At 26.4% G+C, this 25,106-nt stretch overlaps 3 protein-coding genes across 4 annotated transcripts in view; 2 read left to right on the top strand and 1 right to left on the bottom strand.

Annotated features, from left to right (window-relative positions):
• LOC107446081 (uncharacterized) overlaps positions 1-11,227 on the top strand; it is a 32,064-nt gene extending 20,837 nt beyond the window's left edge. Inside the window, exons 16-27 of one of the 2 annotated variants that reach the window (XM_016060641.3) lie at positions 245-319; positions 415-491; positions 2,341-2,435; positions 3,546-3,676; positions 4,079-4,173; positions 4,611-4,704; positions 5,441-5,511; positions 5,854-6,019; positions 6,572-6,651; positions 6,738-6,821; positions 8,662-8,730; positions 9,823-11,227. In XM_016060641.3, the coding sequence (XP_015916127.1) occupies positions 245-319; positions 415-491; positions 2,341-2,435; positions 3,546-3,676; positions 4,079-4,173; positions 4,611-4,704; positions 5,441-5,511; positions 5,854-6,019; positions 6,572-6,651; positions 6,738-6,821; positions 8,662-8,730; positions 9,823-9,882 (1,097 nt within the window). In that variant the 3' untranslated portion in view covers positions 9,883-11,227. Of the gene's footprint in view, positions 1-244; positions 320-414; positions 492-2,340; positions 2,436-3,545; positions 3,677-4,078; positions 4,174-4,610; positions 4,705-5,440; positions 5,512-5,853; positions 6,023-6,571; positions 6,652-6,737; positions 6,822-8,661; positions 8,731-9,822 lie in introns of both variants that reach the window. The other variant, XM_016060624.3, reaches the window with a different exon arrangement.
• Positions 11,228-15,226: 3,999 nt separating this feature from the next.
• Positions 15,227-18,840, bottom strand: LOC107446072 (UPF0389 protein CG9231). The gene is made up of 3 exons (XM_016060610.3): positions 18,618-18,840; positions 16,099-16,183; positions 15,227-15,579 (listed from the first exon to the last, which is right to left on the bottom strand). The coding sequence occupies exons 1-3, from the start codon at positions 18,736-18,738 to the stop codon at positions 15,399-15,401; spliced, it is 387 nt and encodes a 128-aa protein (XP_015916096.1). The 5' UTR covers positions 18,739-18,840; the 3' UTR covers positions 15,227-15,398.
• Positions 18,841-18,933: 93 nt separating this feature from the next.
• On the top strand, positions 18,934-23,896 carry LOC107446062 (oligosaccharyltransferase complex subunit ostc-A). Its single transcript, XM_016060599.4, has 4 exons — positions 18,934-19,371; positions 21,089-21,162; positions 23,107-23,324; positions 23,807-23,896. Exons 1-4 carry the CDS (start codon positions 19,233-19,235, stop codon positions 23,820-23,822), a joined length of 447 nt encoding a protein of 148 aa, XP_015916085.1. The 5' UTR covers positions 18,934-19,232; the 3' UTR covers positions 23,823-23,896.
• The last annotated feature ends 1,210 nt before the right edge of the window (positions 23,897-25,106 follow it).

Here is a 25,106-nt window from a genome sequence, read left to right as displayed (position 1 = left end):
TAGAATTAATTAAAATGCAAATAAAAAGGAGCACTCTTATAATAAAAATACATGAGACAAGATAAAAAAAAATTGTTTTTTTTCCATCCAAAACATTACAAGTTTAGGATATCTTTAGTATTATTAGGGCTCTAAATTAACCAAAAAATTTATAGGTAACCTCTAACACAAGTCTAAAAAAATAATATTTTTATTCTGTGTATAATCATTTGTATTATATGCAAATTTTTTGTTTATTTATCAGCACCTTCCAATCTTGAGTGTAGCATGACAAATGATAATGAATATTTAGGAGTTAAACTGAAACATTTCTCAAATAGTAAGTATCTCCATTGATGTGAAAAAGTTTACATCAGTTTTTATATGAACTTGTGTTGATCTATTTAAATGCATTACATTCCATTTTTTTAACAGTACACTACCAAGTTATTAGTACTCCAGCTGCCAAATTAAGCGATGTTCACATGATTTTATACCTAACCACTAGTGCTGTAAGTATATTAGAATTGTATTGATACATGTATATATTTTTATAGATGTGAGTAAAAATGTATGTTATTAAGTGTAATGTAAGTATCTGTAAGAATTGACTAAAAAAGTTCTAGAATTATACCTTAATTCATCTATTCAAATAATGTGATATTTTAATTACTTGCTCTAGTGTTAGAAAGAGAGTATATATGTGGAATTTTTTAATATTTTACATTTTAATAAACTCCAAACTATGGATAAATATGTATAATTTGAAGAAATGAAATGTTTTCTATTTTGCAAAGAAAGGAAAAAACTTTTCTTTCAGCATTTCGACAGATTAATATTTAAATAAGAGGTTATCATACTGGTCTCCATCGGGAACTTTGCTCTCCAAAAAGATATAGGACATATTTAAAATTAAAAAATTATGAAACATATAATGTGAATAAATAAGTTTAAAATTTAACGGAAATATATAAAAAATCAGAAAATTTATTTGAATATTATGTTCTTTTGCTCTCTCAGTGTGTAAGGGAGAAAAAATCAAGCATCAATTAATTTTCATCTTTCGAGCAAAACATTAACAGTGTAATATGGATGTCAGCATTTTATGTGTCTGTTTCTCATCTGTTATTGAACAAAATAAGTTCTCGTCAAAAAGCTATATGCGGCAACACAATCTGACAAAAGCAAAATTTTAAATACAAAGGTCATTTTTTAAGTGAGATCCATTTTGTAATGGAGTAAGAGAAACTTTATGAACGCAAATTGTATCACTAACTAAAATGTGAACATTTATCCAAGTCATCACACCAGCATTTGGATCCCATCCTCAAAGATCTTTGTAGTCTAACCATTAAACCAGTTAACAGTTTCTTTCAATATGTCATCATTTTCTAAGCACTTTGCACTAAAAAGCTCTTTAAGCTTTGAAAACAGATAAAAGTCTGATGATGCTAGGTCAAGGAAATATGGCAGAAGATCCAGTACTTCCCATTCACGACAGTAGGCCATCCAGATCGTTCTTCTTTCATTAAAAAGCCTACACCATTTCTATGCATTTCCATCATTCATTACACCTTCACCATAAACTTCAACAAGCTGCTTGAAAATTTCATCAGAACAATGTTTTTTTTTTTTGCATTTAAAAACCGAATAACTAAGCAAAATCAAACTCACAGCACAATCTGTTGAAATACTGATTGACATGGTGATAAACGAAGCAATCTATCCATACAACAAACACTTGCAGAAACATACTGCCGGCCTAGCTAGAGACTTGCCAAGATTTTTCGACCTTGATCTGACATCGCTTAACAGGATGTGCAAGCGATTCTTACTTTAAACATGACCCTCATATAATCCCATTGTGCTGATTAAAGCTACCCTTCCTTTATCTATTTAAAGCCAAGTAAAAATTTGAAAAGAAACATAGTGCTGCCAAAATAATAGCATAACAAGTTATGAACCTGTTATATTTACCTTGAGTTTATTTTCAATGAATGTTTTTGTCCTAGTCCGAAAGTAAAGAGATTTAAAGATGGAAGTCTAATGTTTACATGATAAAACAACTTTGCGTCATTAATATTATTTTGTCTGTCAATTTACAAGCGGAAATGTAATGCTCAACATTGAATTTCCAGTATCAAAGATGTTACCTGACTGAAAAGTTATAAAACCTTTTATTTAAACCTTTAATTTTATGGGATGTTGCTATAAGTTTGTTCAAGATTAATGAATTTTTAATACTTTGAATAATAAATTTTTGTGTATGTGCATTTTCTTTTTGATATGCAAATTTGGGTAATAAATTTTTATTACATATTCTCTGAAATTATTGTGTTAACTTTGGGATTTAATTTTCAGCAAAATAACATTCGTCGTAATGTGCTTGAATTTTCTGGCTATCATTTTGATGAAAATTCTACAGAGTATCAGTGTCGTAGGAACTTAATGGAACAGTAAGATTAGAACCTTTTTTTCTTTCATATTAATAAAATTAATTGTGTATAAGTGTGAACATCAACTTTATTACATTTTATAATTTTTACATTATGAACGTTTTACAAATTTTCTTATCAAATATTTATAATTTTATTCCTATGTTTTTAAAAATTTATAAACAAAATAAAACTTTCCATTTTTTTACAAAATGTTGTATTAGTCATAGAAATACAAAACTGTTTATTAAAAAACATGTTATAATCAACTTTATGTCAAAAACTTAATTTTTTTACAATGTCAGACAGTTATTAAAGGGCAAGTATGTTTTGTAAACAACTTCTTGCTTTTTCTATAATATCTAAAGCTGATGTTTTTAAATTTGCTGAAATGTCATTTCGAATCTTTTTCCACAAAGATGAACATCACTTTTTTATTAGACACTGCCACTCCACCGTTCCTGGCCAAATTTTTAGAACCCAGTACTCAAACCTAGTTATCAGTTCTTATCTTTCAGTACTAGATGCTTAGAATCTAGCTAAATTTGCTGGGTAACACTCATTTATGTTAAATACAGCCATGTTAAGATTGTGTACTTAGACACTATTCATAAAAAAAATAATAGTTTATTAAACACGTGTAGTCATTTAGTTCTTAATCATTTAAACTAAAATTACTGGTAAGGCATGATAATTTTTATTATTAGGCAAAATTGCTCAAAAATTGAAAAGTAAATACTTTTCTCTTTATTTATGTATGCACATAATAAATTTACTCTAAACTATATGTTGTACAATAATTGTTCAATAGGAATTTTTTTGATTTTTATATTATTTTGCAAAAATGCTGTAATAACCGTGCTATATGAAAATTCTAATTTTTTATGATATACACAGCTTAAATTTTTACTGGGTTCCTAGAACCAGTCTGGTAAAAGCTACGATTTTCACAAGGCCTGTCAAAACTTTAGTACATCTTTAGTGTTAATGTTTTTATTTCTGTTGGAAACCAAGCATTTTTTTGAAATGATATTGCTAAGAAAATTCAATAATATCTAGTTTATATATTATTGTTATTGTGTTTACTGTTTTACAGTATTTGTTTTTGCATTAAAAACTCTTTGTGCTTAGGATGAGTTTGGAAGATCTTAAAGTAGTGGCTACTGTCCTTTGTGTTTCACAGTATATTGTTGATGAGTCAAAAGAGAGTCTTATAGAAGCAATTCTGAAGTTTTTATTAAAGCCATCAGCATTATTAAATAGTATGTTTCATTTATTCAATTCAAAAACTCTTTTTTTTTTTAATTCAAAAGCTTAAATGTTTAAATGATATTTCTTAACTCTATATTCTGAATTATAACTTTGAACATAAGCATAATTAACATTGTTTACTTCTTAAATGAATTACTATCAACAGGATGATGTAAAAAGTCTTTTTTTTATGCTTAAGATTTTTCTCCCTGTTATTTTTCAATTCCTTTGTGATTTTGCTAGCTGTTTGAATAACTGTTAGCTCATCTGTTTATTTAGTTATTTTACTATTTTTAAATATTCTTTTTCACTAAATTTAAGCATCTAAAATCCTTGGCAACAAAAACAATTTAAATTTAATTTTTTATCTTATGATATTTATAATCAATGAATTCATTGTAAAATATTTGTAGGTAGCACTATTATGCCAACAATATCACCTGCACCTTCAGCAAGAAAGATACCAGTTGTTAAGAAGAAGGCAACCAGCACTTGTTTTCCATTTCAGGTATTAATTATTAAACTTTTAAAAGAATTATCTTTTTTAAAGCTAGTGAGAATGTTATCATTCAAGGTTTTTATTATTATTATTTAATTATTGATCCTAGTTCTTAAGACATATTTCTAAAAATGAATTTTTGAGAAGTATAGAAAACAAACAATGAGTGCATAATCTCTAAAGCTTAATGTTATCTTCTACAATAATGAATGTCATATTTTAGCATAAACAAATTATGATCGGTACTGATCCAAAATTGAATCTGAAATTTTAATTAAATTTATTTATTGCAGTCATATTTTTTTATGTTTATGCTATGTTGTTAAATAATAGTGCATTTTATTTTAGTGACTGTTAACAACTATATTTTTTCCTCTTGTTTCTTTTTATGTTTTGATGTGCTACTACTATAACATATATAGATGCTATTCTTTTCATAATTTTAGTCACTTGATGGAATGCCAGAGATAATGATATCTAAAGTGGAAACTTTATCAAATTCCAAAGAAACAAACCAGTCATTTAATAATGTAAATAATGGTAAGATAATATAATCATAAGCATTAAAACATTTGTTACCGATGTATTTCCTTTGTAACGTCTTGAACATTAAATGAATTATATTTTGCATTGTAGCGCAAAATTTAAAATAGTAGGAAATAGAAAGACCAATTTATTACAAAAACTTATCTTCTGCATGAGATTAGATTTTATGCATTGTTATGAAATGTATACTCAGTGATGGGATTCAGCTCAGAAATAAGATGGAATCATCATAAAAAACTATGGTACTTTTCCTTGTACTCTAACATTCACCAAACCTTTAAACGATAAAAATTTTACTGTGCGAAAATTTTATACAGTCATCCAAAAAATATGAGTGCTGCACCTTAACATTGTTATAGTTTCACAAAAATTTTTTTTTGATTTTGAGAATAGTTTGTTTTATATAAAGAAAATATTAAGAAAAAAGCTCTTATCAAGCATTTGGTATACAATACAGTTTTTTATTGCTGTCAAATTTGACTGGAAAGCAGATTTCACCTTGTCTTGAAGAAATACCATGTGCTAATAAATTTTGTTTGTGGAATAATTGTAAATTAAATTGCTTAAATTAAACCTTTTTTTGTTCTAAGCTTTCAATATGGACCCTGAATTTTTGTTAGAAAGAGGCGTAAAATAGTCATTCTTTTTAAATTTCGTTGCTATGTAATTAATTGAAACTTCCATGCTGGATAAATTTTACTTTTCTAATTTAAAATATACTGTATTTCAGTTATAAGCTGTACCAGTACAACTGTGCACGAAGATATCAAGCCTGATATAGAAAAAGTTAAAGCTTCTCTTGTAAGTTAAGGAAAAATATTTTGAACTTTATCTTTCATTTTATTGGAATTTAACATAAATGCAATATTAACCAATCAAAAGGATTAAATTTTCTTATAATTTTATATTATAATAATATTTCTTGCAATTTTATATGATGATCTTATCATAAAATTATGGGAAGGAAAAAAATAATGAAAATTATCTTTAATAAGGTTAGAAATGTGGTAAAAAGAACAACTCAATATTTGAAAGAAAACTATTTGTTCATTAACGTAAATTAATAGACCAAATTTATAGCTCTTTATATTTGAGAAACATTTATCTACATTACATATTTAAAATTATTTTTCCTCTTTACAGTCTAGTAGTATTCAAATAGTGCCATTACCTTCCCCTGATGTAAAAAGTGTAACAATTACCCCTACAAGCAATAGGTATGTGCCAATATTACCTACTCCAGTCAAAACTCAAGAATCCACTAAGAAGGAAGATACTGATGAGCCTTTATCAAAAGTCAAAACTTCAGGTAGTGAGTGAAAATTTTGTCCTCAATTAGATTGTTTTATTTTAATCCTTCTACTATATTCAATTTGAAAAATATATTTCATTTAGAACATTATAAAAATATTTCCAGTGTAATATATTCAGATTTATCAGATTGTTGTGTACATAACTTTTTTTTTTATGGAATTAAGCTTTTATTTATAGATTGTATTTTATACTAATAGATTAATCATTACAAGTTGCGCATGGGAAATAGAATCATTAAATTATTGCCAATCTAATCTTATAAAATATCTAAGGCACCTGTTCATACTGTTGACTGTAAATTTAAGGTCTTAAATCAGATGGAGAGGAATATACAGTAACAAAAATATCTAAGATCATACAGCTGTTCCAATTTTATTAAACATCATTGAGAGAGTGTAACTTTGGCATAAATCATGTATGTAGTTATACAAATTTACCTCCTTTTTTTATCAGAACTGTTCTTACAGTAGCACATGCACATAATGTGGTTTTAATTACATGATTTTTCAATTGTTGATTTAAGTTTTAAAATGAGATGTCTTTTTAGTTATTCCAGCACCCATAGCTTATTTTGAAAGTGATGATGAAGATGATAAGCCATTATCTAAAATGATTGGACATCCTAATGTAAGTTAACCTTCATGTCTTGTAAGAATATAATTTTATGATCTCTTAATTTCGTGAGTTTTAAACTTTTCCTTTCCTTGTTACAGGATGATCAATTACGTGCTTTAGTAGCTAAAATCATCAAAGATTCCAGACTTGATGAAATAACCATGAAGACAGTAATAAGAAAAGTAGGGAATGCATGTTTTCACTAAATATTGGTCTACATGATTTTTAGTTACTATTAAACATTTTCTTGTTTCAATACTTAAAAAACAAATACTCATTAAAATATATACTATTCAAGTTTATGTCAATATTCTTTCTTCATATTTTCAGTTTGTCTATATAATTTACCATACGTTATATAATTAACAGACTTGCTCAGTTGAATTATCAGCTAAATTTGTAAACTTATGCATTTAAATTTCTTTAACTCTTTGACAATGAAAGAATTCTGTGTTTGACCTGCATGGTAGCTAACATAAACTCGTTTATCTCAAATTCAAATAAAAGATGTATATAGAAAAAAAAATTCTGTACTTATCAAAAAGATTAAAGTAAATACAGAACTTTTTTTTGATTTTAAATTTGTTCAATGAATTGTCTTTTTTTTTTTTCAAATACCGATAATACAAATTATTGAATAATTTGAAGTGACATTGATACACTGAGTATTTCCTGTTCATACCAATCTTAAAACTAGATCTTTAATTTAAAATTTTCCTGGCAATTTCAGTTTTTTTATGGTCTGATGAAGAGGGAATCAGGAAATTAGACTGCTTTTTAAGTTTATTATATTTCTTAATTGATAATATGTTAAAAATGAAACAAATAAAAAAATTTGGTTATCACAGAATTTTTTAAGTGCTCCTGAACAGCCTTTGTGCAAATAAAGTGTACATATGTTGACTTCAGGCATAATATTAAGGAGCTATACTTTTTCCTAAGATAAGGTTTTAACATTAAACTAATCCATATTATTGTTTCCGAATAAGTACTTTATATATTCACATAAAATTCTTTTAAAGACAGAAATGCACACAATTATCTCATAGCCTACATGCTAATCATTATTTATCTCCAAAAACAGTCTTTGGAACAATTTGAAATTGTGACTTATCTATATATTGCATATTATATTAATTAATTAACTTATTTTATTGATTAATTTAATTTATTACATTAATCAGAAGAATAGGAATGGTAAGTTAAGAGGATTTCAGTTTGTCTTGTTTCTTGCTGCTAATGAAGAAAATGCAAATGCTATAAATAAATGAAAATATAGTGAATCTGTTTTGGTTTGCAAATAACTACTGAAATAAATTTCTGGCAGATAGAATAAAATTAAAAAAAATATATATACAAGAATTTTTTCACTACTTCGAAACATTTAGGTTAAAAATTGGTATTTTTCTCATAGATATGTTTATATATGTTTGAAAATACATAATATATATTGAAAATTTCCTTATGTGTTAACATGGTATAATTGATCTTTGACAAAGGGTTCCTCACTATGAAAAGCACATACAATATGTTTTGCTTCCCTCTTCTTATGTTAAACCTATGGGAAACATACCAAAATCATTCACAAATGAAAGGTTATGAATATATTGTAATGCATAAAGCAAACCCAACGTAAGCTTTATATTTCAACATGAGGTATTAAACACTATTACTTAGATCTCGCAGAAAATAAAAAATTCATTAAAATGTATTTCGAACATTCTGAAATATTTGCATCAGAATTTTTATTTAAAAAAAATTTTCTGAATGGCTAGCAGTTATCTTTAAAATAAATAATGAAAAGTAATATGAATATAAAAAAAGAAATGAAACATGTATAAGTTGAATGTTGTTTGTGCATTTTTTATTTAAAATTTACTACATTTAAATTTTTTTTGTGTATATTTTTTTTGTGTATTCATTAGGAAGTGTTATTATTGACATTTAGTTTTTATTTTTCTATTTAATGTTCATTTAAATAAAAGTGCAATTGAAAAGGAAAAATGTCACTTCTTTTTATAGGTATTTGATACTTACCCGAATTATGATCTAAGTTATCGAAAAGAATTTATAAAATCAAATGTGAGACTGGTAAGTTTATTTTTTTTAAATTGCATACCTGTATATGCAAAATTATTGTTGTACTATTTGCTAAGATAAATGAGATAATTTAAATATTTGCATGAAGAATATAACCTTTGGTTCATACTAACTGCATTATCTATAACATAATTATCCATAATAGTAAAAAGTAGGGTTAACTTGAGAACCATTTGTGTTAAAGTCCTGAAATTTGGATAATTTGTGCATTGGGCAATTTTTAACCCCAATCCTAAACATTGTTAAAAAATTTTAATTAGTTCATTTGAAGGGTTAGTGTTAAAAAAAGTTATGATAGGTTTAACTTTGCTCATTATTGAGAATTAAACAGCAGAATACTTTTTTATTATTATTTGAAAAATAACATCAGTAACGTTTGCTAGTTTATAGTTATACAGTTTATATATATATGTGTGTGTTTTTCACTGTGAATTTATTGCAAATTATTTAATAATTATACATATTTGATATCCTATATTTGGTAAAAGCTATAATAAATTCAACTTAGATAGCCCGTGAACGCCTCATCTCCGAATCAGTATTTTGAAAGTTATCTGAAACTATGTGTTTATTTTATTTTAGTTATGCTTTTGATAAACATTTCTATCAACTGGAATAATTAAAAAAACAACAAACAAAACTTTATGCACTAAATTGCAAAATTAATGGGGAAAATTGCTTGATTAAAATAAATTTTGACTGTCATGAGTTGGCTACGCTCAACAGCTTCATTTTTGGTGTTTATTTATTTTAATAAGTTAAACTTTTAAAAAATGTGTTTTGCCTAATGAGATAAAGTAAAGGTTGCAGAATAACCTTTCGCAAACAAATTATAATTCAAAAAAACAACAAAAAGATAACAATAATAAATTTGGAGTTTTGAAGAGTTTTTTAATAGGTTTGTTTTTCAGTTTTGTGCATGATTACGTGGTGTTCATTAATACTTATTTATTGATTTTTATTTTTCCGCTTTATGAAAAATGAATAGAATATTCAATCATTTAGAATAGAATATTTATCAATATTTTATTTTTAATATAAATTGTAAGAATGATCTCTATCTATTGCTTATTTTTATTTTAGCTACTGTCACAGATGGATGATCAAAACTGTTCTGTTACAACAACAGTGATTACAATTTAAACGCATTCTTTCACGACTCATTTGTATCTTTGTCTAAGGTGCTGCATGTAACATTTTAATGCATTTAGTCATAGCTATTGTTTTTCCTGTGCAGCTTTCTTTTTTCCATCTTTCTCAATGCTGTTGTGATTGTATATATTAATTAGCTAAATGTTTTGTCAAATAACTGCAAGCTGTCATTTTATATATAAAAATAACATATTGTTTTCAAATATGACATATAATGCAATATTATCAGCTTTTGTTCCATTTAGGAATCTCATTCCATTTATGTAAATATATTTTTTAATGCATTGAATTGTTTCAAAATTTGCAAATGTCCTTAAAAAATAAAAAGTGATAGTAAAATTGTTCCATGATCAATTGGAGTAACTTTTTTTTTAATCATAAATCTTTATGATAAATGGCTTGTTTTATTTTACATTTTAAGGACAGTTGCAAAGTTTGATTGGGTGAGAAAAATATCAGTGATCTATGTTTCATGTCTCTTTCAAATTAATCTGAACTAAAAGTTTTAGAGAAAGAAAAAAAAAACATTGCACAAATCATTACACTTAAATGTTTAACGAATTGCATCTGACATTGATGAAGTTTTAGCTAGTAATCTTTATAATTATCTATTTTAAAAAGATTTTTAATAAAATTATTTTGAATAATTTTTTTTCTTCCCATTTTGAATTATTTCTTAATCATTAAATGCTCAATTGACAGTTAAAATAATCTGAATTCCTGAATTGTCAAGCTACTTAGCTGACTTTTTTTTATAAATAATAACTTTCCTTCCTACCACTATTTCTCTATCATTAAATAACGAGAGCATTTTTTAATGAAAAAAGTAACCTGATTCTAACCTTAGCAGATTTTGAAGTTTGGGGATGAAGAATTTTTTATTTTGTAACTTGAAACCATTTTCTTTTTCAAATGTAATTATATTTGTCTATTTTTCTGCCTATTTTTCTTATGAAAATACTCACTGAATGTTTAATTTGAAATGAATTGTATTCCCCTCACAAAAATTGTTTATTCTTTTGTTAATATGAATTTTTTTGAAATTTTTTATAATGCACAAATTTGTATGTTATGTGGATATTTAAATGTTATTAGAACTTAATAGCTTTAACCACTCTTTGTTCTCTCATAGTGGATTTTAATTAATTTAAACCAACTCTTCCTCCTGCTAGAGTAGTTTTATTGCGCAACTGAGAGTCTTGTACTCTAAGTGAATTATGACTCTGCCATAGCTGCCAACTTTTACAATATTCATAAATATTTTGTATTTAAAGCAGTTGTGAAATTTATGCTTTTTCTATTTAATTATAAATTTCTAATTTTAAATGGTTCTGACCACCACTACATATATATAAGAAATAAATTCTTCCATACCAAGAGGCAAACTCAATTAAACATATAAAGATGATCATTATGATAAAATTAGGCTCAGGAGCACAATTCAGGAGCTTGCTTGCTCAACAGGCAACCAGCCACAAAATGACAGAAATGCCACAGAACATGTGAGCCTGATAATGAGCCATCAATACAATCGATGAACTAGTCAACACTGTGGATCCATTGAATCGTGATCCAGACTGGAAAACTGCAACCACCTTGCACTTTACTTTGAAAACTATATATAAATAAATGCATATAGTAGTGTGTTTCAACTCGGACAAAATAAAAAAACATTTATACCTGTAATTTTACTACCATTAGGGAAAATCACCCTTAAAAAAATTTATAATTTAAAAGTATTTAATATTAATATATTTTTTTTTTTCATTTTATTGGCTTCTCATTGTTTGCATTTGATATGTATTTACCGAGTAACTAATGAATTTTCCGTAAAAAAAATTTTCTTCACAAAATACACAAATGCTTCTAATTTCTCACAGACCGTACAGTTGTTTGATGTGAGTCTGACATTTGTTCAATAATGAAATTCTTAACTGGGTGATTTGCTTGTGTAGATTTGATAAATTGTGCAGTGATTTAACACACATTTTTAATCTGAATCTTTAATAACATTTTTCTATTGATGGCATACAGTAATTTGCAACTTGCATTTAATAAATAACTTTATTTCTGTATTGAGTATAAAGTTATTTTTTGATGTATTAATAATTATTTATGGCTATATCCTTCTGCAATCGTGGGGTGTGTGTGGATGTGAATGAACCAGTTACATATACGTTACTCTGCTCTTGAACGGTTAAAACTTTTGACGATGAAAAAAGTTGCAATTTCGTCATCCAAAATCAAGCATTTTAGGTGAAGATGTTCTTTGTCATGTCATTGATTTCTTAATCGTAATGTTCATCACGAAATGAAAGGGAAAAATTTTATTAATGTAAAAAATTAAGAACTTTTAATGTTGAATGCAATATTTTAGTATGTTTTTATTATTTATTACTAACATTTTACTACTGAATTAATTACTGAAATATTTCGTGTAAAATTGAATTTTATTGAAAAGGCTTAATCAAAAAAAAAAAAATCAAATTACAATTGCAACACAAATCAAGTGATTTTCAAAATTTAACTTGAAAAACGTTTTTAATGCTACTGATCTAAATTCTATTGAGTTGTTAAAAGTTTAAAAGAAAATTACTGAACAAGTTGCAAATTCTTACTAAAAATGAATATTATTCTGATATATAATAGAGATATAATTTTATTTTGGAAATACAGAGTGATTATAAATTAAAGTAGAGGTGTCTCAGATTTTTTATTTCATAAGTGAAATTGTAAAAATACTATACTATTAAACTTATATGTTTAAAACTAATTAAATTTAATTATAATTGAAGAAATTTGTTTTCTTTGTGCGCCAAATTTCAATATTCTCATATTTTCCTTGTTTATTGATTTATTGCATTGAATACACTTCTTTTATAACTAGTAAAATTATTTCGTTTTTTTTTCACAATATTTTTTAATGTGATTTCTATTTATAGACTAAGCAATTAATAATCATGATAATCTTCATACACAGTGCCATATTGTGAAAATATATTGTGCCAATGATTCATAAAAATTAACTGATTTTAATAGTAATTTAATTTTCAGTAAACGAAACTTGTGATCATATAAAAGTTTGAGTGTATTAGAAATCCAATTATCACACATACCAAGAATCTAAAAATTTCTGGTATATATCATTAAGCTGACTCAAAGTTTTGTGACAGCTTTTTGTTATTTTTTCACATGAAATTTTTAGTTTTAATCTTATATTATTTTAGTCTTGTTCTTTCAAAAGAAAAAAAACATAAACATTGACAGCAACCTCTTATCAACTTAATTAACAACCTAATTGTCTGAATCAAATGTGATATAGGTTTATTTTTAGAGTAACAAAGTCTTTTAGGACACTTTGCTCTACACCACTACTTTGATTATAATCACCTTAGTATCAAAAACGCATTTAATTTTTTTTACTTTTTGTATATAATTATGAAAACCTTGTATATTTTGATCTAAAGCATAAAATGCAACTAAAATAGTAAGGATTTTAAATGTACTTTTTAGTTTTCCTACTATGTTTTATCTTGTCAAAAATAAAAATATATTTTATATCATACTTTTAAGCTGTATTGTTTTATTTATACTTTGTGATGCATACTTTAAAATTAAAACATTTAAGTTTTATTCATTAACACCAAAATTACTGAGAATTCTCAAAATTTTGTTGTTACTTATCCTCTTCTGGCCTGACGAAGTCAGAACAGATCTATGAAATCGAAGATCAAAAGAGGAGTAGAGTAGATGTCTTCCCAAAGAAGACCAAGACAGCCCAGGATATGATCGCCGGAAGCCCGGTCTTTATGGCATTTAGGGGGTAGGTTTAGTAAACTTTCGGGAAATAGTAGTAAACCTTTTAGATGGCCGGTAGCTAGGCGGGAGAGGGTGGTGCAGACTCTCCTTTCAAAGGAAAGAGTCAAAGAAACTCCAGGCTTATTTCCCTTGTACCAATGGTGGGTGGGGGGAATCAGCCAGTCCCTGAGAAGCTGGGATTTCTTCAGGGAGTAAAGTTTAAGATAGGTAAGATCAGAAGAGGTAGGGTGTGGGTGGCTGTAACCCTCTTTAGCTGTGGCTGTAACCTCGTTGCCATAGAGACCAACGTGAGAAAGAATCCACTGCAGGTGAATATTATACTGAATATATTTTGTTTAGGATGGAAATACTGGTTTAAAATTTTGTGATAAGATTAAAGAACTATAAATTAGCTATTAGTTTAAATTCGTGATAGAAAAAAATTTCAGAATGAAATTAAAAGGATTTTTAAAAAAAGGCGTTAGAAAAATTCTACATATAATATGAGGAAATTTAGCAGACTAACATTGACATTGTGAAAAATATTCAGCTTTTGAAATAATTGGAAACCACAACTCTGAGACCAATAAGACCCTCCTTGGACCATTATGAAATGAAATCTAATCCACAGGACCACCAAGTTTCCATAAATTAGTTCATTTTTTTAACCAACTGTTAGTGATATATGATGTGGTAGTTACAAAAAGTGTCTCTTTTTTTTTAATGCACTTTTTCTGAACATTTTAGTAACTGTGAAATACAGTGCTGATCTAATCAGAATTTTCTTCAAAGCATTCTTAAGCTTTCCAATCAAAAATCTGTGGATTTGTAAATGATTTTAAGATAACAAAACACTGACATTTTTGTGGGTAACAAGAATAAAATTTTATCTTTGTGGTTACAGTTTTAAGTTATCATATAAGCATTTGAGTATAAGAATTCATCTTTTCTAAAATATTTAAGTTTAATATACATTTCAGCATAAGAATGCAGTTAAGTTAAAATATTTTTTTTAGATATACAATAAAATAGTTTTAAGTCTCTTGTACTGATGCAATCAAATGCTGAAATTATTTATCCTAAAATATTTAAATCCATCATATTTGTTTAAATTTAAAGGTAATATTTTTTAAATAAAAGTTTCAGAGAAATAATTTGTAGCAATGTTCTTTCATTTATTACAGATATTTTACACTGTGTAAACTTTTTATTTTTATTTTAAAGAATGTATTTAGTTCCTACTAATTTAAAATAGGTAATATAGGCAGTTTTCGAAAATTACAATTACTAAAAGCTGCCAGTTATTTTCATTTTACATTTTTTTCTCAAAAAAGATACTTAAACCATTTTGCCCATACTACTGAATATTAAAATGACTAGCTAATACATAATTTCTAAAAATATGCAATGAAAATAAATCTTTAAACTATAATAATATTGTAAAGATCTTGCATAGAGCTATGTCATGTTCCATTGGAGAAAAACAAATTTCTCTTTTGTTTCCTATTGAACCTTTCAAAAGAACTAAAAACAATGATACAACAAAAAACGTTTTTATTTTATTTTAAATTCACAACTGCTTTTTACAAACAAAATAACAATTTTTTTTTCAAAATATTTAACTGATATAAGAGTAAAATTAATATTCAAATGGGTTCATTATTCCACTAAACAATGATATATTATTGCTAAAGTTGAACTCAACAAAATTACTTCTTTTCATTCTGTTCCTTGTGCCAATCCTGATTCATTTTTCGAATGCTCTCTCCTCTTTTAGCTGCTCTCTTGCCACTGAATATCATAAATACACATACAATGCCTGTGACGATCATCATATAAATAGTGATTTTGATTCGGGACTTGTTCCGAACTCTCTCCATCATGTCTGGTCTGGAAATAAAAAATTACTGTAACAAATTTTTTCAAAACTTGCCTAATAAAATTAAACAATATAGAAAATAGTAAGAGTTTTTATAGCAAAATAAAAAGTATTTTTTTAGTAATAACTGTAAGTATTGGAATATGTATTGTTGAAATATTGAGTTAAACAAAAGGTAAATTACATAAGTTGCTTGATTAACTTTTTTGAACATTGAACTAAGAAAGAATTAGGAACATTTTATTAAGAATTATTTTTCCCGATAAAATAATTTTATCCTACATTTAAATTAAAGTTAATTTGAAAAATGGATTTAAAATTTTTCAGTTAAAAAAGTTATTGGTTACCTACAGTGATTACACTTTTTAAGGACATCTTATCAAAAAGTTTGCTTAAAGGACCCACACACCTGTTTGCCACTATATAGAACATCTAAGTTATAAAATAGCTGAATTCAACTGTATGTATTTTACTGTAGAAACCAATTTATTGCAACTGCATTGAAATTAATTTATTTTGTAAATACTCACCGAACAAAGTCTGGGACTTCTTTGACTGAAGGATACTTTTTCATCCATACTAACAAGTACTTGTCAATTGTATTAGGTCTGTGACCTAAAATGTAATGATAAATAAAAATATCAATAATATATCATCATAAGGAATAATAAATTTGCTATTCATAATTTAATATTAAACTATATTTTTATGAAAAATTTTATTTGCATGAATCAGTGGGACATTCAAAATACTTTTATTTCTAATAAAATTTTAATTATCTACTCCCAAATGTTTCTATCTATTCTACCTGATATAACATATCTGCTTCATAAAGATTATAAAATTATTTATTGAAAATAAAATTATTTTTCTGAATTATGCAATTTTTTTTTCCAAATGATTTCTCTAATGGTACATGCTCCAAATATTGGTGGTAATAATGAAATATTTTTTAATAAAAACTTGATTCAAAAAATATTAAGTCAAATGCGAAAAAGCATAAAATAATTTTTAAAAAAAAGTTTCTTAATCAAATCGGGTTACGTAGTTGTCCTGATATTTCTGATAAAAAATATTCAGTCCTCATTTTCAGCCTTTTGTCCTGATATTCCAGATTTTTTTGAACACACAATTTTAAAAGCATCAGTTAGATTTTTTTTTTTTAATTTCTTTCACTTGAAAATAAATAAGAAAAACAAAACCTATCATAGTAAAAATTAGTTTATAAAGTGAAATCCGAAATGTGTAATGAATGAAAAGAAGTTAACGTGACTAACATAATTACTTCTTTATGTTCTCCTTTTCCTATTAAACTCCAATCCTCTTACAGAATCGTTTGCAATTTTTTCACTTTACACCTCTTTTTATTAGCATTATAGCTCTTTTCATATTAGATACATAGTTTGTAATTTTACATGGCTAAATACAAAAATTCAGCAAAATCAGCTAAATATTTCCTGAGAAATCGAATTTTAAAAAAGTCATACATTTAAAATTTGATTTTTCAGGAACTAGTCGACTGATTTTGGTCGAATTTTGCATTTTAGAATTTAAAATTAAATACTTTAAAATTATGCAAAAAAATTTAGACCTTACTACTCAAAATTTTTTGATTATCACTATATAAGATATAATAAATATTTACAAAATTTTATTTTGAACAAACAAATTTTATAATTGTGTGTCAATTCACTTAAGAAGTTCCGGAGATATAGCGAAATGTGCAAAAAAAATTAGCAATAAAAGGTTCAAACTTTTGGACCCTCACCTGACCAAACTATTGGGACCATATTTCGCAAATTGCGGCTACCCCCTATATTCTGGGGGTTAGAAATTCAAATCGATCGAGAAAATAAAAGACATGTTTATTCAGAGAACATATGTTTTTGTGTCAGATTTTGCAGCTTATCTTAATTAACACTTTTTAGGTCATCCCCTTGAACCTTGAACAAAAGCGCAAATTGAGTGTAACAAGAGGGTTTTAAAGTGCGCTTTAATTTGCGCACTTTAAAACCCGCTTTTGTTTTCATCTTTTGTAATCTGGCAATCTTTCTGCAAAAACACTTTTTAAATCATTCTTGAAAAATATCCGTCCATGTAAGTTGATCTGATTTTTCGCTTTATAGTCCTCCTTCTTTTTATTTCATTTTATTATCTGTTTTTACATGTTATTTTTACTTTTTGTGATCTAATTTATTTGTTGTTATTTTTATAAAAATATTTTTTGAGTGCTCCTCACACAATTGTATTAATATATTTAGCTTTGGCTTTATTGATACAATATCAGAAAGCACTCTGTTTTGCGGATATAATCGTGTGGGCTGAAGAAAAGATTATATCTTTTTTTCCGGTTTTTTAATTAACATTTCGTTTTTTTTTTTAAATAAACTGTTGCTTGTTATTTTTTTACTTATTATTCCCCCCCCCACCCCTCTTTTTTTTCATATGTCTATTATTTTTCTTTGTTTTATTCTTCATTTTAAACTTATCTAATGAGTTCTGTTTACTTGCAGCTTAAGCGCAATAAATGAAACTTATTGTTTTTCTTAACTTTCTTCGTGTTTTCTTGTATTTATTTATTTATTATATATATATGTAACTCATATGATCACACTGATATCAAATCTTAAGTTAAATCGTGACAAAAAATGAACAAAATGGTTATTTTTTTTATAACAAGTTCATTTTCAATCTTTATGGTATACTATCTAACTACACTTGCAGCTGTACCAAATAAAGAATTAAGAGGAAACTAGATACTAGTTAAAACAAAAGACATGTGACAGGCTCTTGAATACTACATATCAAACAACATAGTATGACAGGTAGAATTGTTTTAATAGCAATTAAATTTAAAATGACCTCTAATTAAAAGTAAAATATTTGAAAAGTTAAGGTCACATACACATTCGGATCCTAGTACACAAATAAATCTGGGTTTCATAGTTTTTTAATCACTGTTTTTCATTCAAAAAATTATGCATGCATTTCTGAAATTCATTATCATAAAAGTGTTTGGAAACAACGAAAAGCTTTTCAAAGTATCTACCTTTTGAAGTGGAATATAATTGTTTACATGGTTGACTTAAAATGACAGGTCTTAACTTCTCAATAATTCCAGCATTTTTATAAGTAACAAAAGACGGTCGACAGGATAATAACAAATTCATATTTAATAGGAAAATAACAATTTATAACTCCAAGATAAACATAACCACTATAATCTCGTAAAAATCATTTTCATCTTTACCTTACTCGTTGAACTTTACGAACATCAATCATCAATTTGATTATTAAATCATGTATTTTTAGCTCCGCCTTCTTTCAAAATAAAGAGGCGTATACTTAATCAATGGGCGTGTACATTTAAAAAGCGTCCTTTAAAAGATAAAAAATTTTACTTTGAAAACAAAAAAAAAGGAAATTTATTATAAGTTTTGAAAACAATTTTAGATTTGAGAATTTTTATTATTTGCAATGTTTCAATGATTTTTATTTAGTTTAAAGTTTGTGTTATTCATTTTGGCATTATTAAAACAAGAACTGATAGCAGCAAAAAATAAACAAACCCGGCGTAGCTACGTGTAGTTTTGTTTGAGATCTTTTGCGATAAATTTAAGTATTCGTTTGAGTGTGAGGCTTTATTTATTAAATTTTAATCAAAATGGAAACTCTATACAGTTTACCTTTTGCAGTCCTAGAAATTCCATGCTTAAAACTTAAAAGACCGTCATGGTTTCATAAACCAAGTGCTATGTTTGTTTATGCTCTAGTATTAATTTCTTACTTTTTGGTTTGTGGAGGTACGTTTAGATCTATGGCTCTTTTACTTCAACTTTTTTCTTACATCACAAATAAACATCTAGCTTTTGATTTGTTTTAAAAAAAACGAAGAAAAAATAACAAAAATCAGTGGAGTGATTGTCTTTAAATATTTGCTCAATAGATTTTAGACTGACATTGACTAAACTGTATTAATTATTTATCAACCTGACTAAAATAGAGTATTTTAAACTCATTCGTTCACTCAATACCTACAGTACCTTTTTTCAAAATTCTCCCTTTTATTTTCCTGTGTAATTTCTGCAATTTAAAAAAACCTTTAGGCATGTTAGTGAAGGTAATAAGTATGAACCAATGCCGAAATGCTCCTCAAACCCTAAGTAATAACAAAATATTATTGACCTATTATTATTACGTATATTTTTGTATTATCATGCTTTGATCCTTTGTTCATCTTGAAAAACATTACCTGTTATCCAAAGAGAAAAATCTTATTTCCAGTTATGGATTTTTTCTGCATTAAAAATATTTTTTAAATATTTATTGTGTTTCTAGATTAACAACTGTGACGTAAAAATTGAAGGAGTTTCCAGTTCCCTATTAATGATGTAGAAGCGTTTTCTAATTTCAAAAATATGCGATAAAACAAACTAGCATCAAAAGATCTCTAGTTTTAGTGTATAATATCATATGAAGATTCCTAATTAACTAAAAAAGGAGCGAAATATCAATGAGTTCAACTTCTAATAATATTACAATTTTAAACATTTTACTTGGAAATTTTTTTCCCCAACCCATTTTGTACATTTCTGCTACAAAAATATTTTTTCCTGTTCATAATCCTGTTATTCTTAACTATCTTTAGATTATTCAAATGTAGCCTAAAAGAAAAACATATACTTTGATATTACTCAGTGTTTTAAAATTACAAATATTATTATTTTTTAATTGTCCATGAGGACAGAAATACTTAAAAGCTTATAGAAAAAGATGTAGTTTTTCCTGCCTTGATCAAAAGACAGAAAGGTCCTAAAATATAAGATTAAAAAATAAAAATTAACTATAAGGACAAAATTATGCCATGATAATAATATTTTGATACTTTTAAGCTATTTTACTTCAGGTTAGTAAAAATATCGTAACTCTTTTATTGCATCAATGAATTCTCGTTTGTGTCAAGTTAGTTTTTATCTCATTGTTTTATGTTTCAGAACACATTTGAAGGATATTTAAAAACAAATAATTAACCTAGAATTTCACGCAAAAAAGAACCACAAACTACAATTTCAACCACAAAACTTTTAAGTAAAGCGAAAAACAAAGTAAATAAAGCACAAATAATGTTTCCACGAAAATTCTTTATTTGTGCTTGCTTTACTTTTGCTTTATTCATACATAGCTCAGTATAAATTTATTCCGATTAAACTTTTTTCAAATTTTTTTTCTTATTCTTTGGACATTATATTTTGTTAAAATAAGTTCACTTGACTGGAATCAGACTTCACTGGCTGAAAAAATCACAACCTATTACTGGTGATCACACGAGTTTGCCCTGTTATTAAACCATCCTTTCGTAAGAGTTATGAATTCATTCATTCTATTTCATGAATTAAATTGTTATAATGTGTATGTTTATTTGTATAAGTAGAACTATGTAATGTTCTGCTGTTACTAAGATTAGAACTATTATATCATAGCTTATTATAAATATATATTACTTTGCTTTATATTTTACAGGTGTCATTTATGATGTAATTGTTGAACCACCAAGCATTGGATCTACAGTGGATGAATTTGGCCATTCTCGACCAGTAAGACAATAATTTTTAATCAACATCTGTATAAGAGAACCTCTTGATTTAATATATATATTTTTCTTTCAAAATTTTTAAAAATATGGGAATTGGAGAGGGTTAAATTTTAAAAATAAGTTTGGATTGCTTAAAGATCTTTGAAAATGTAAAATTTTGTCCTTTGAATATGAAATACAAAAATTCAGATTCAAAAGAGAAATGTGAAACAAACTCTTTTGAATCTGAGAAGTACTGAAAGAATTGAAATTACATTAACAGATTCAGATTTAAAAATTTTTTGTTTTTGAAATGTATCCGTTTTGACATTGGCTAAGACAGAATTTTGGCAGAAGCAATGATTTATTTTTAGAATTAAAAATTAAATTAGAAAAAAATAAGTTTCTTTTAAAAAAAATTTAGTATCTTAAACAAACAAACCTTTTCTCATCTTCTAAGGCTAACTAATTTTTATGATAGAAAATTAAATGCAAACTTTAATCAAAAACATAATTGTTTATTTATTTAAAATAATTCTATCTTTTATAATTGGTAAATTTATATTTACACATAATTATATCAGTAGAGGTCATTTTTATTGATGCTTAATTTAATTTATCGATCCGGTTTTCATGACACCAACACAGGTGGCGTTTCCACACCAAGAAAATGACACTAACTAAAATTAAAATCATTTGCAAAATATCATGTACTTTTGATAACATTTTGAAGTCAATGAAGGTAACCCCTAAGAACTTCCATTAACGACCATTTTATTGTGGAACAGAGAGTGGTCTCTCCCGAGAGGTTTCACTGTATAAGGAATTGTGATACAGTATGAGGCATAAAATTTGATTTTACTAATTCATTTTTAATAAAGCACACACATTCCACAGAGCCAGCAATCAAGATATTAAAAATATATTTTATTCTAAGAGACCCAAACATTATCCAAAACAATCTTAAATTTCTGTCTGCTGTTTTATCAAAATACTCAGTTAAATTCTTAGCGAATTTCTGAATCATTATTTTTATATTTATATTATTTTAATCATGGTGCATAGCGTTTTAAAAAGTGCTTAAGAGTGCTTATTTTCGTTTTTTAAAAGCCCTTAAAGGAGCTTTTTTCGTTGGGTGTTTTTAAAAAGTGCTTAATTTTTCGTTTTCGAAAATGAGATTTTTTTCTTTACTATGTCAATTTTCGCCATGTAATTTGCAAAAGTGTGCTTTTCACATTGTTCTATTCAACACTTTCACAATTAGTTCAACCACAATCCATTTCGGCCTATCGTCGGTCCATAGCGTATGAAATCGGCAATCATTTTACAGGTTTGATGAAATACTTGCGAGCCCGCATGTGCGTATAGTGAGCTGGGTTCGGTGAGATAATTGCATTCTCATGTGCAACTCTGCTGCATTTTTCAAGATATTCTCAATTTCAAGCTTCATTTTCCACCCTCTGAAATCGAACCAAAATGTCTCTTGATCATTTTTTAGTGGCTAATATAATCAAGAAAAAGAGTTCTTTGTCAAAAACTAGTTATTTTATCATGATCATGTAAAGTCTTTGAAAATTATTTTGAATTTTGTTAATGTATATAGTGCTTAAAAATATCTTTTGAGTGCTTAAAAAGTACTTAAAAGGTGCTTATTTTTTGTTGAAATATTTGAATGCATACCCTGTTAATAAATTTATAATTATTATCATTTCTAAATGTGGAAGTTCCAATAAAAATTCATTAGTAATATGCTGGGAATAAATCCTTAGTAGGTATACAAGGTTAGCTATAAATGTTGCAAAACTGATTTTATGATTGTCAAGTTAGGGCATTTATACTATAAAGCATAAAATTTGTTCAATCTTACACATAAATTTATTTATTTTATCTGTTTTATTGTCTAAATATTTTCTAAACTAGCAAGTAATCTTTTAAATGATCTTTTAATTTGGAATATTTATTATAGGTAGCCTTTTTGCCGTATCGTGTAAATGGGCAGTATATTATGGAAGGTTTGGCTTCAAGCTTTTTATTTACTATGGGTGGCCTTGGATTTGTTATATTGGATCATACGCATAATCCTAATACTCCAAAACTAAACAGGATACTTCTTATCTGTGTTGGATTCATCTGCATTTTAGTGTCTTTTGCAACTTGTTGGGTATTTATGAGAATGAAACTTCCGTAAGTATATTAAATTTCCATTGTTTCTTATTCTATTTCAATGGAAGGGTGTCATAATTTTTTATTATTGTAATTATGTAATATAGTTTTTGGCTGCAACTTTAATTTTTTCCTGCAATTTGTACAAAAATATTATGTGAAAAAATGCATATATGATATTTTTTCTTCTGAGTTGTGAAACTTACTATGTACAGGCTGTAAAATGTTTGTCAAATACTAATGTGAAACTTAAATTCTTCAACTGTATAGTTTAAATATAAATACATAATGATTTTTTTTACATTTATTTCAATTAAAAATTGATCAGCAAAATTTTAACTTTAATGTGATTGCATTATGTAATACACATACTTGATTAAGTTCATTGTATTAAAAATATGCAATATAAAGATTTGAAAATGTCACTTAAATCACATATTTTATAATAATTTTGTATTTAATCTAGTTATGTATTTTTAAATTGTCTTTTTCTTTTCTTACAGAGGTTACTTGCAATAAAAAGGAGCTTAATAGCCTGTTATGATCTACTTATGAACTTTTATTATTTTCTAATAAAAAACTTAAATATTGAAGTATGTCTTATTGACTTTTCATCTACTACATAATAATGACAAAATTTTATATACTTGGATTAAGAATACAAAATTTAGCTGGATAATAAGCTTTTATATGCTTATTATTTTATCTATCTTTAAAAATGTCTAACATCACCATAGCAAGTAAAATCTTTCACTCTTTTAAGGAAATGGCGCAGTGATCATTTTGCCTTCCAAAAAATACAGATCTTGTATTTGAAAACAGAAAAAGAGATTGTAGCAAGTGCAATATATCATAGAAAGTTGTGTGCAACTTGTCTTGTCCACCAATTCAAGCCTGCTTCCACTTATTTTTATTCATTCTCATTTATGCATCAGCCATTTTATTAGCCAATTAACTTTTTAAATACAATTCTAATCTTATATCATTAGAAATAGAAAGATGTTTTTCTAGTAGATTATTTGTCTAATTTGATCACTTTTGAGATTAACTTATAGATTAATCGCTAAAATTTCCAATATTCTTTTCATTTATTATTCCTTCTATTATAGTTTTCCATTCATGCCAGTATGTTTGTGGACTAAAAAATGCACCTTTTTGGGCCACTATCACTTCATCTTTTCCCTAAAGATTATATATTTTGCACTTTGACAAATTCATATAAAACTTTCTCCTTAATACACAATTGTCCTGTTAAATAACAATTTCAAAAACTGAATTTTTGGCAAGAAAAACAACATGTGAAAAGGTATCTATGTGCTGCAAATAATCAGTTAATGAAAAAAAAAATTTTTCTTGATAAGGGGTATAATTTAATAATTAAAGCAGTTACAAATTAAATAGCATTTAACATCAGCACCTTGGTAGTTGCAAAGACAGTTTCATTTCAATAGATTTTGTAACACTGGTTGCCATTTCTTTGTTCAAACAAATTTGTTTAAAAAATAATAATACTGTCTTATGATGTCTTATTAGTTTTACATAATTATGTATGTTTTAAGTTTAATATTTTCAGCTCTTAAAGTTTTTTAAACTAGATTTTGTAATTATAAATAATTACACTCCTGTCAAATACTCGAAGAATTAAAAATTAGTTGCACATTGAAATATATTCTCAGGCGTCTTTTGTGTGTTCACAACACTTTCCGTTACCATAAATATAAAAAAAAATTTCATTGCTAATTCTATAATTATAGAAATACCACTTTTTTCACATGAAATTAAGATTTTGTTTTACATTTATCA

Source organism: Parasteatoda tepidariorum, chromosome 3, assembly GCF_043381705.1.
Source record: "Parasteatoda tepidariorum isolate YZ-2023 chromosome 3, CAS_Ptep_4.0, whole genome shotgun sequence".
Lineage (NCBI taxonomy): Eukaryota > Metazoa > Arthropoda > Arachnida > Araneae > Theridiidae > Parasteatoda > Parasteatoda tepidariorum.
This window is presented reverse-complemented; position numbering and strand designations above follow the sequence as displayed.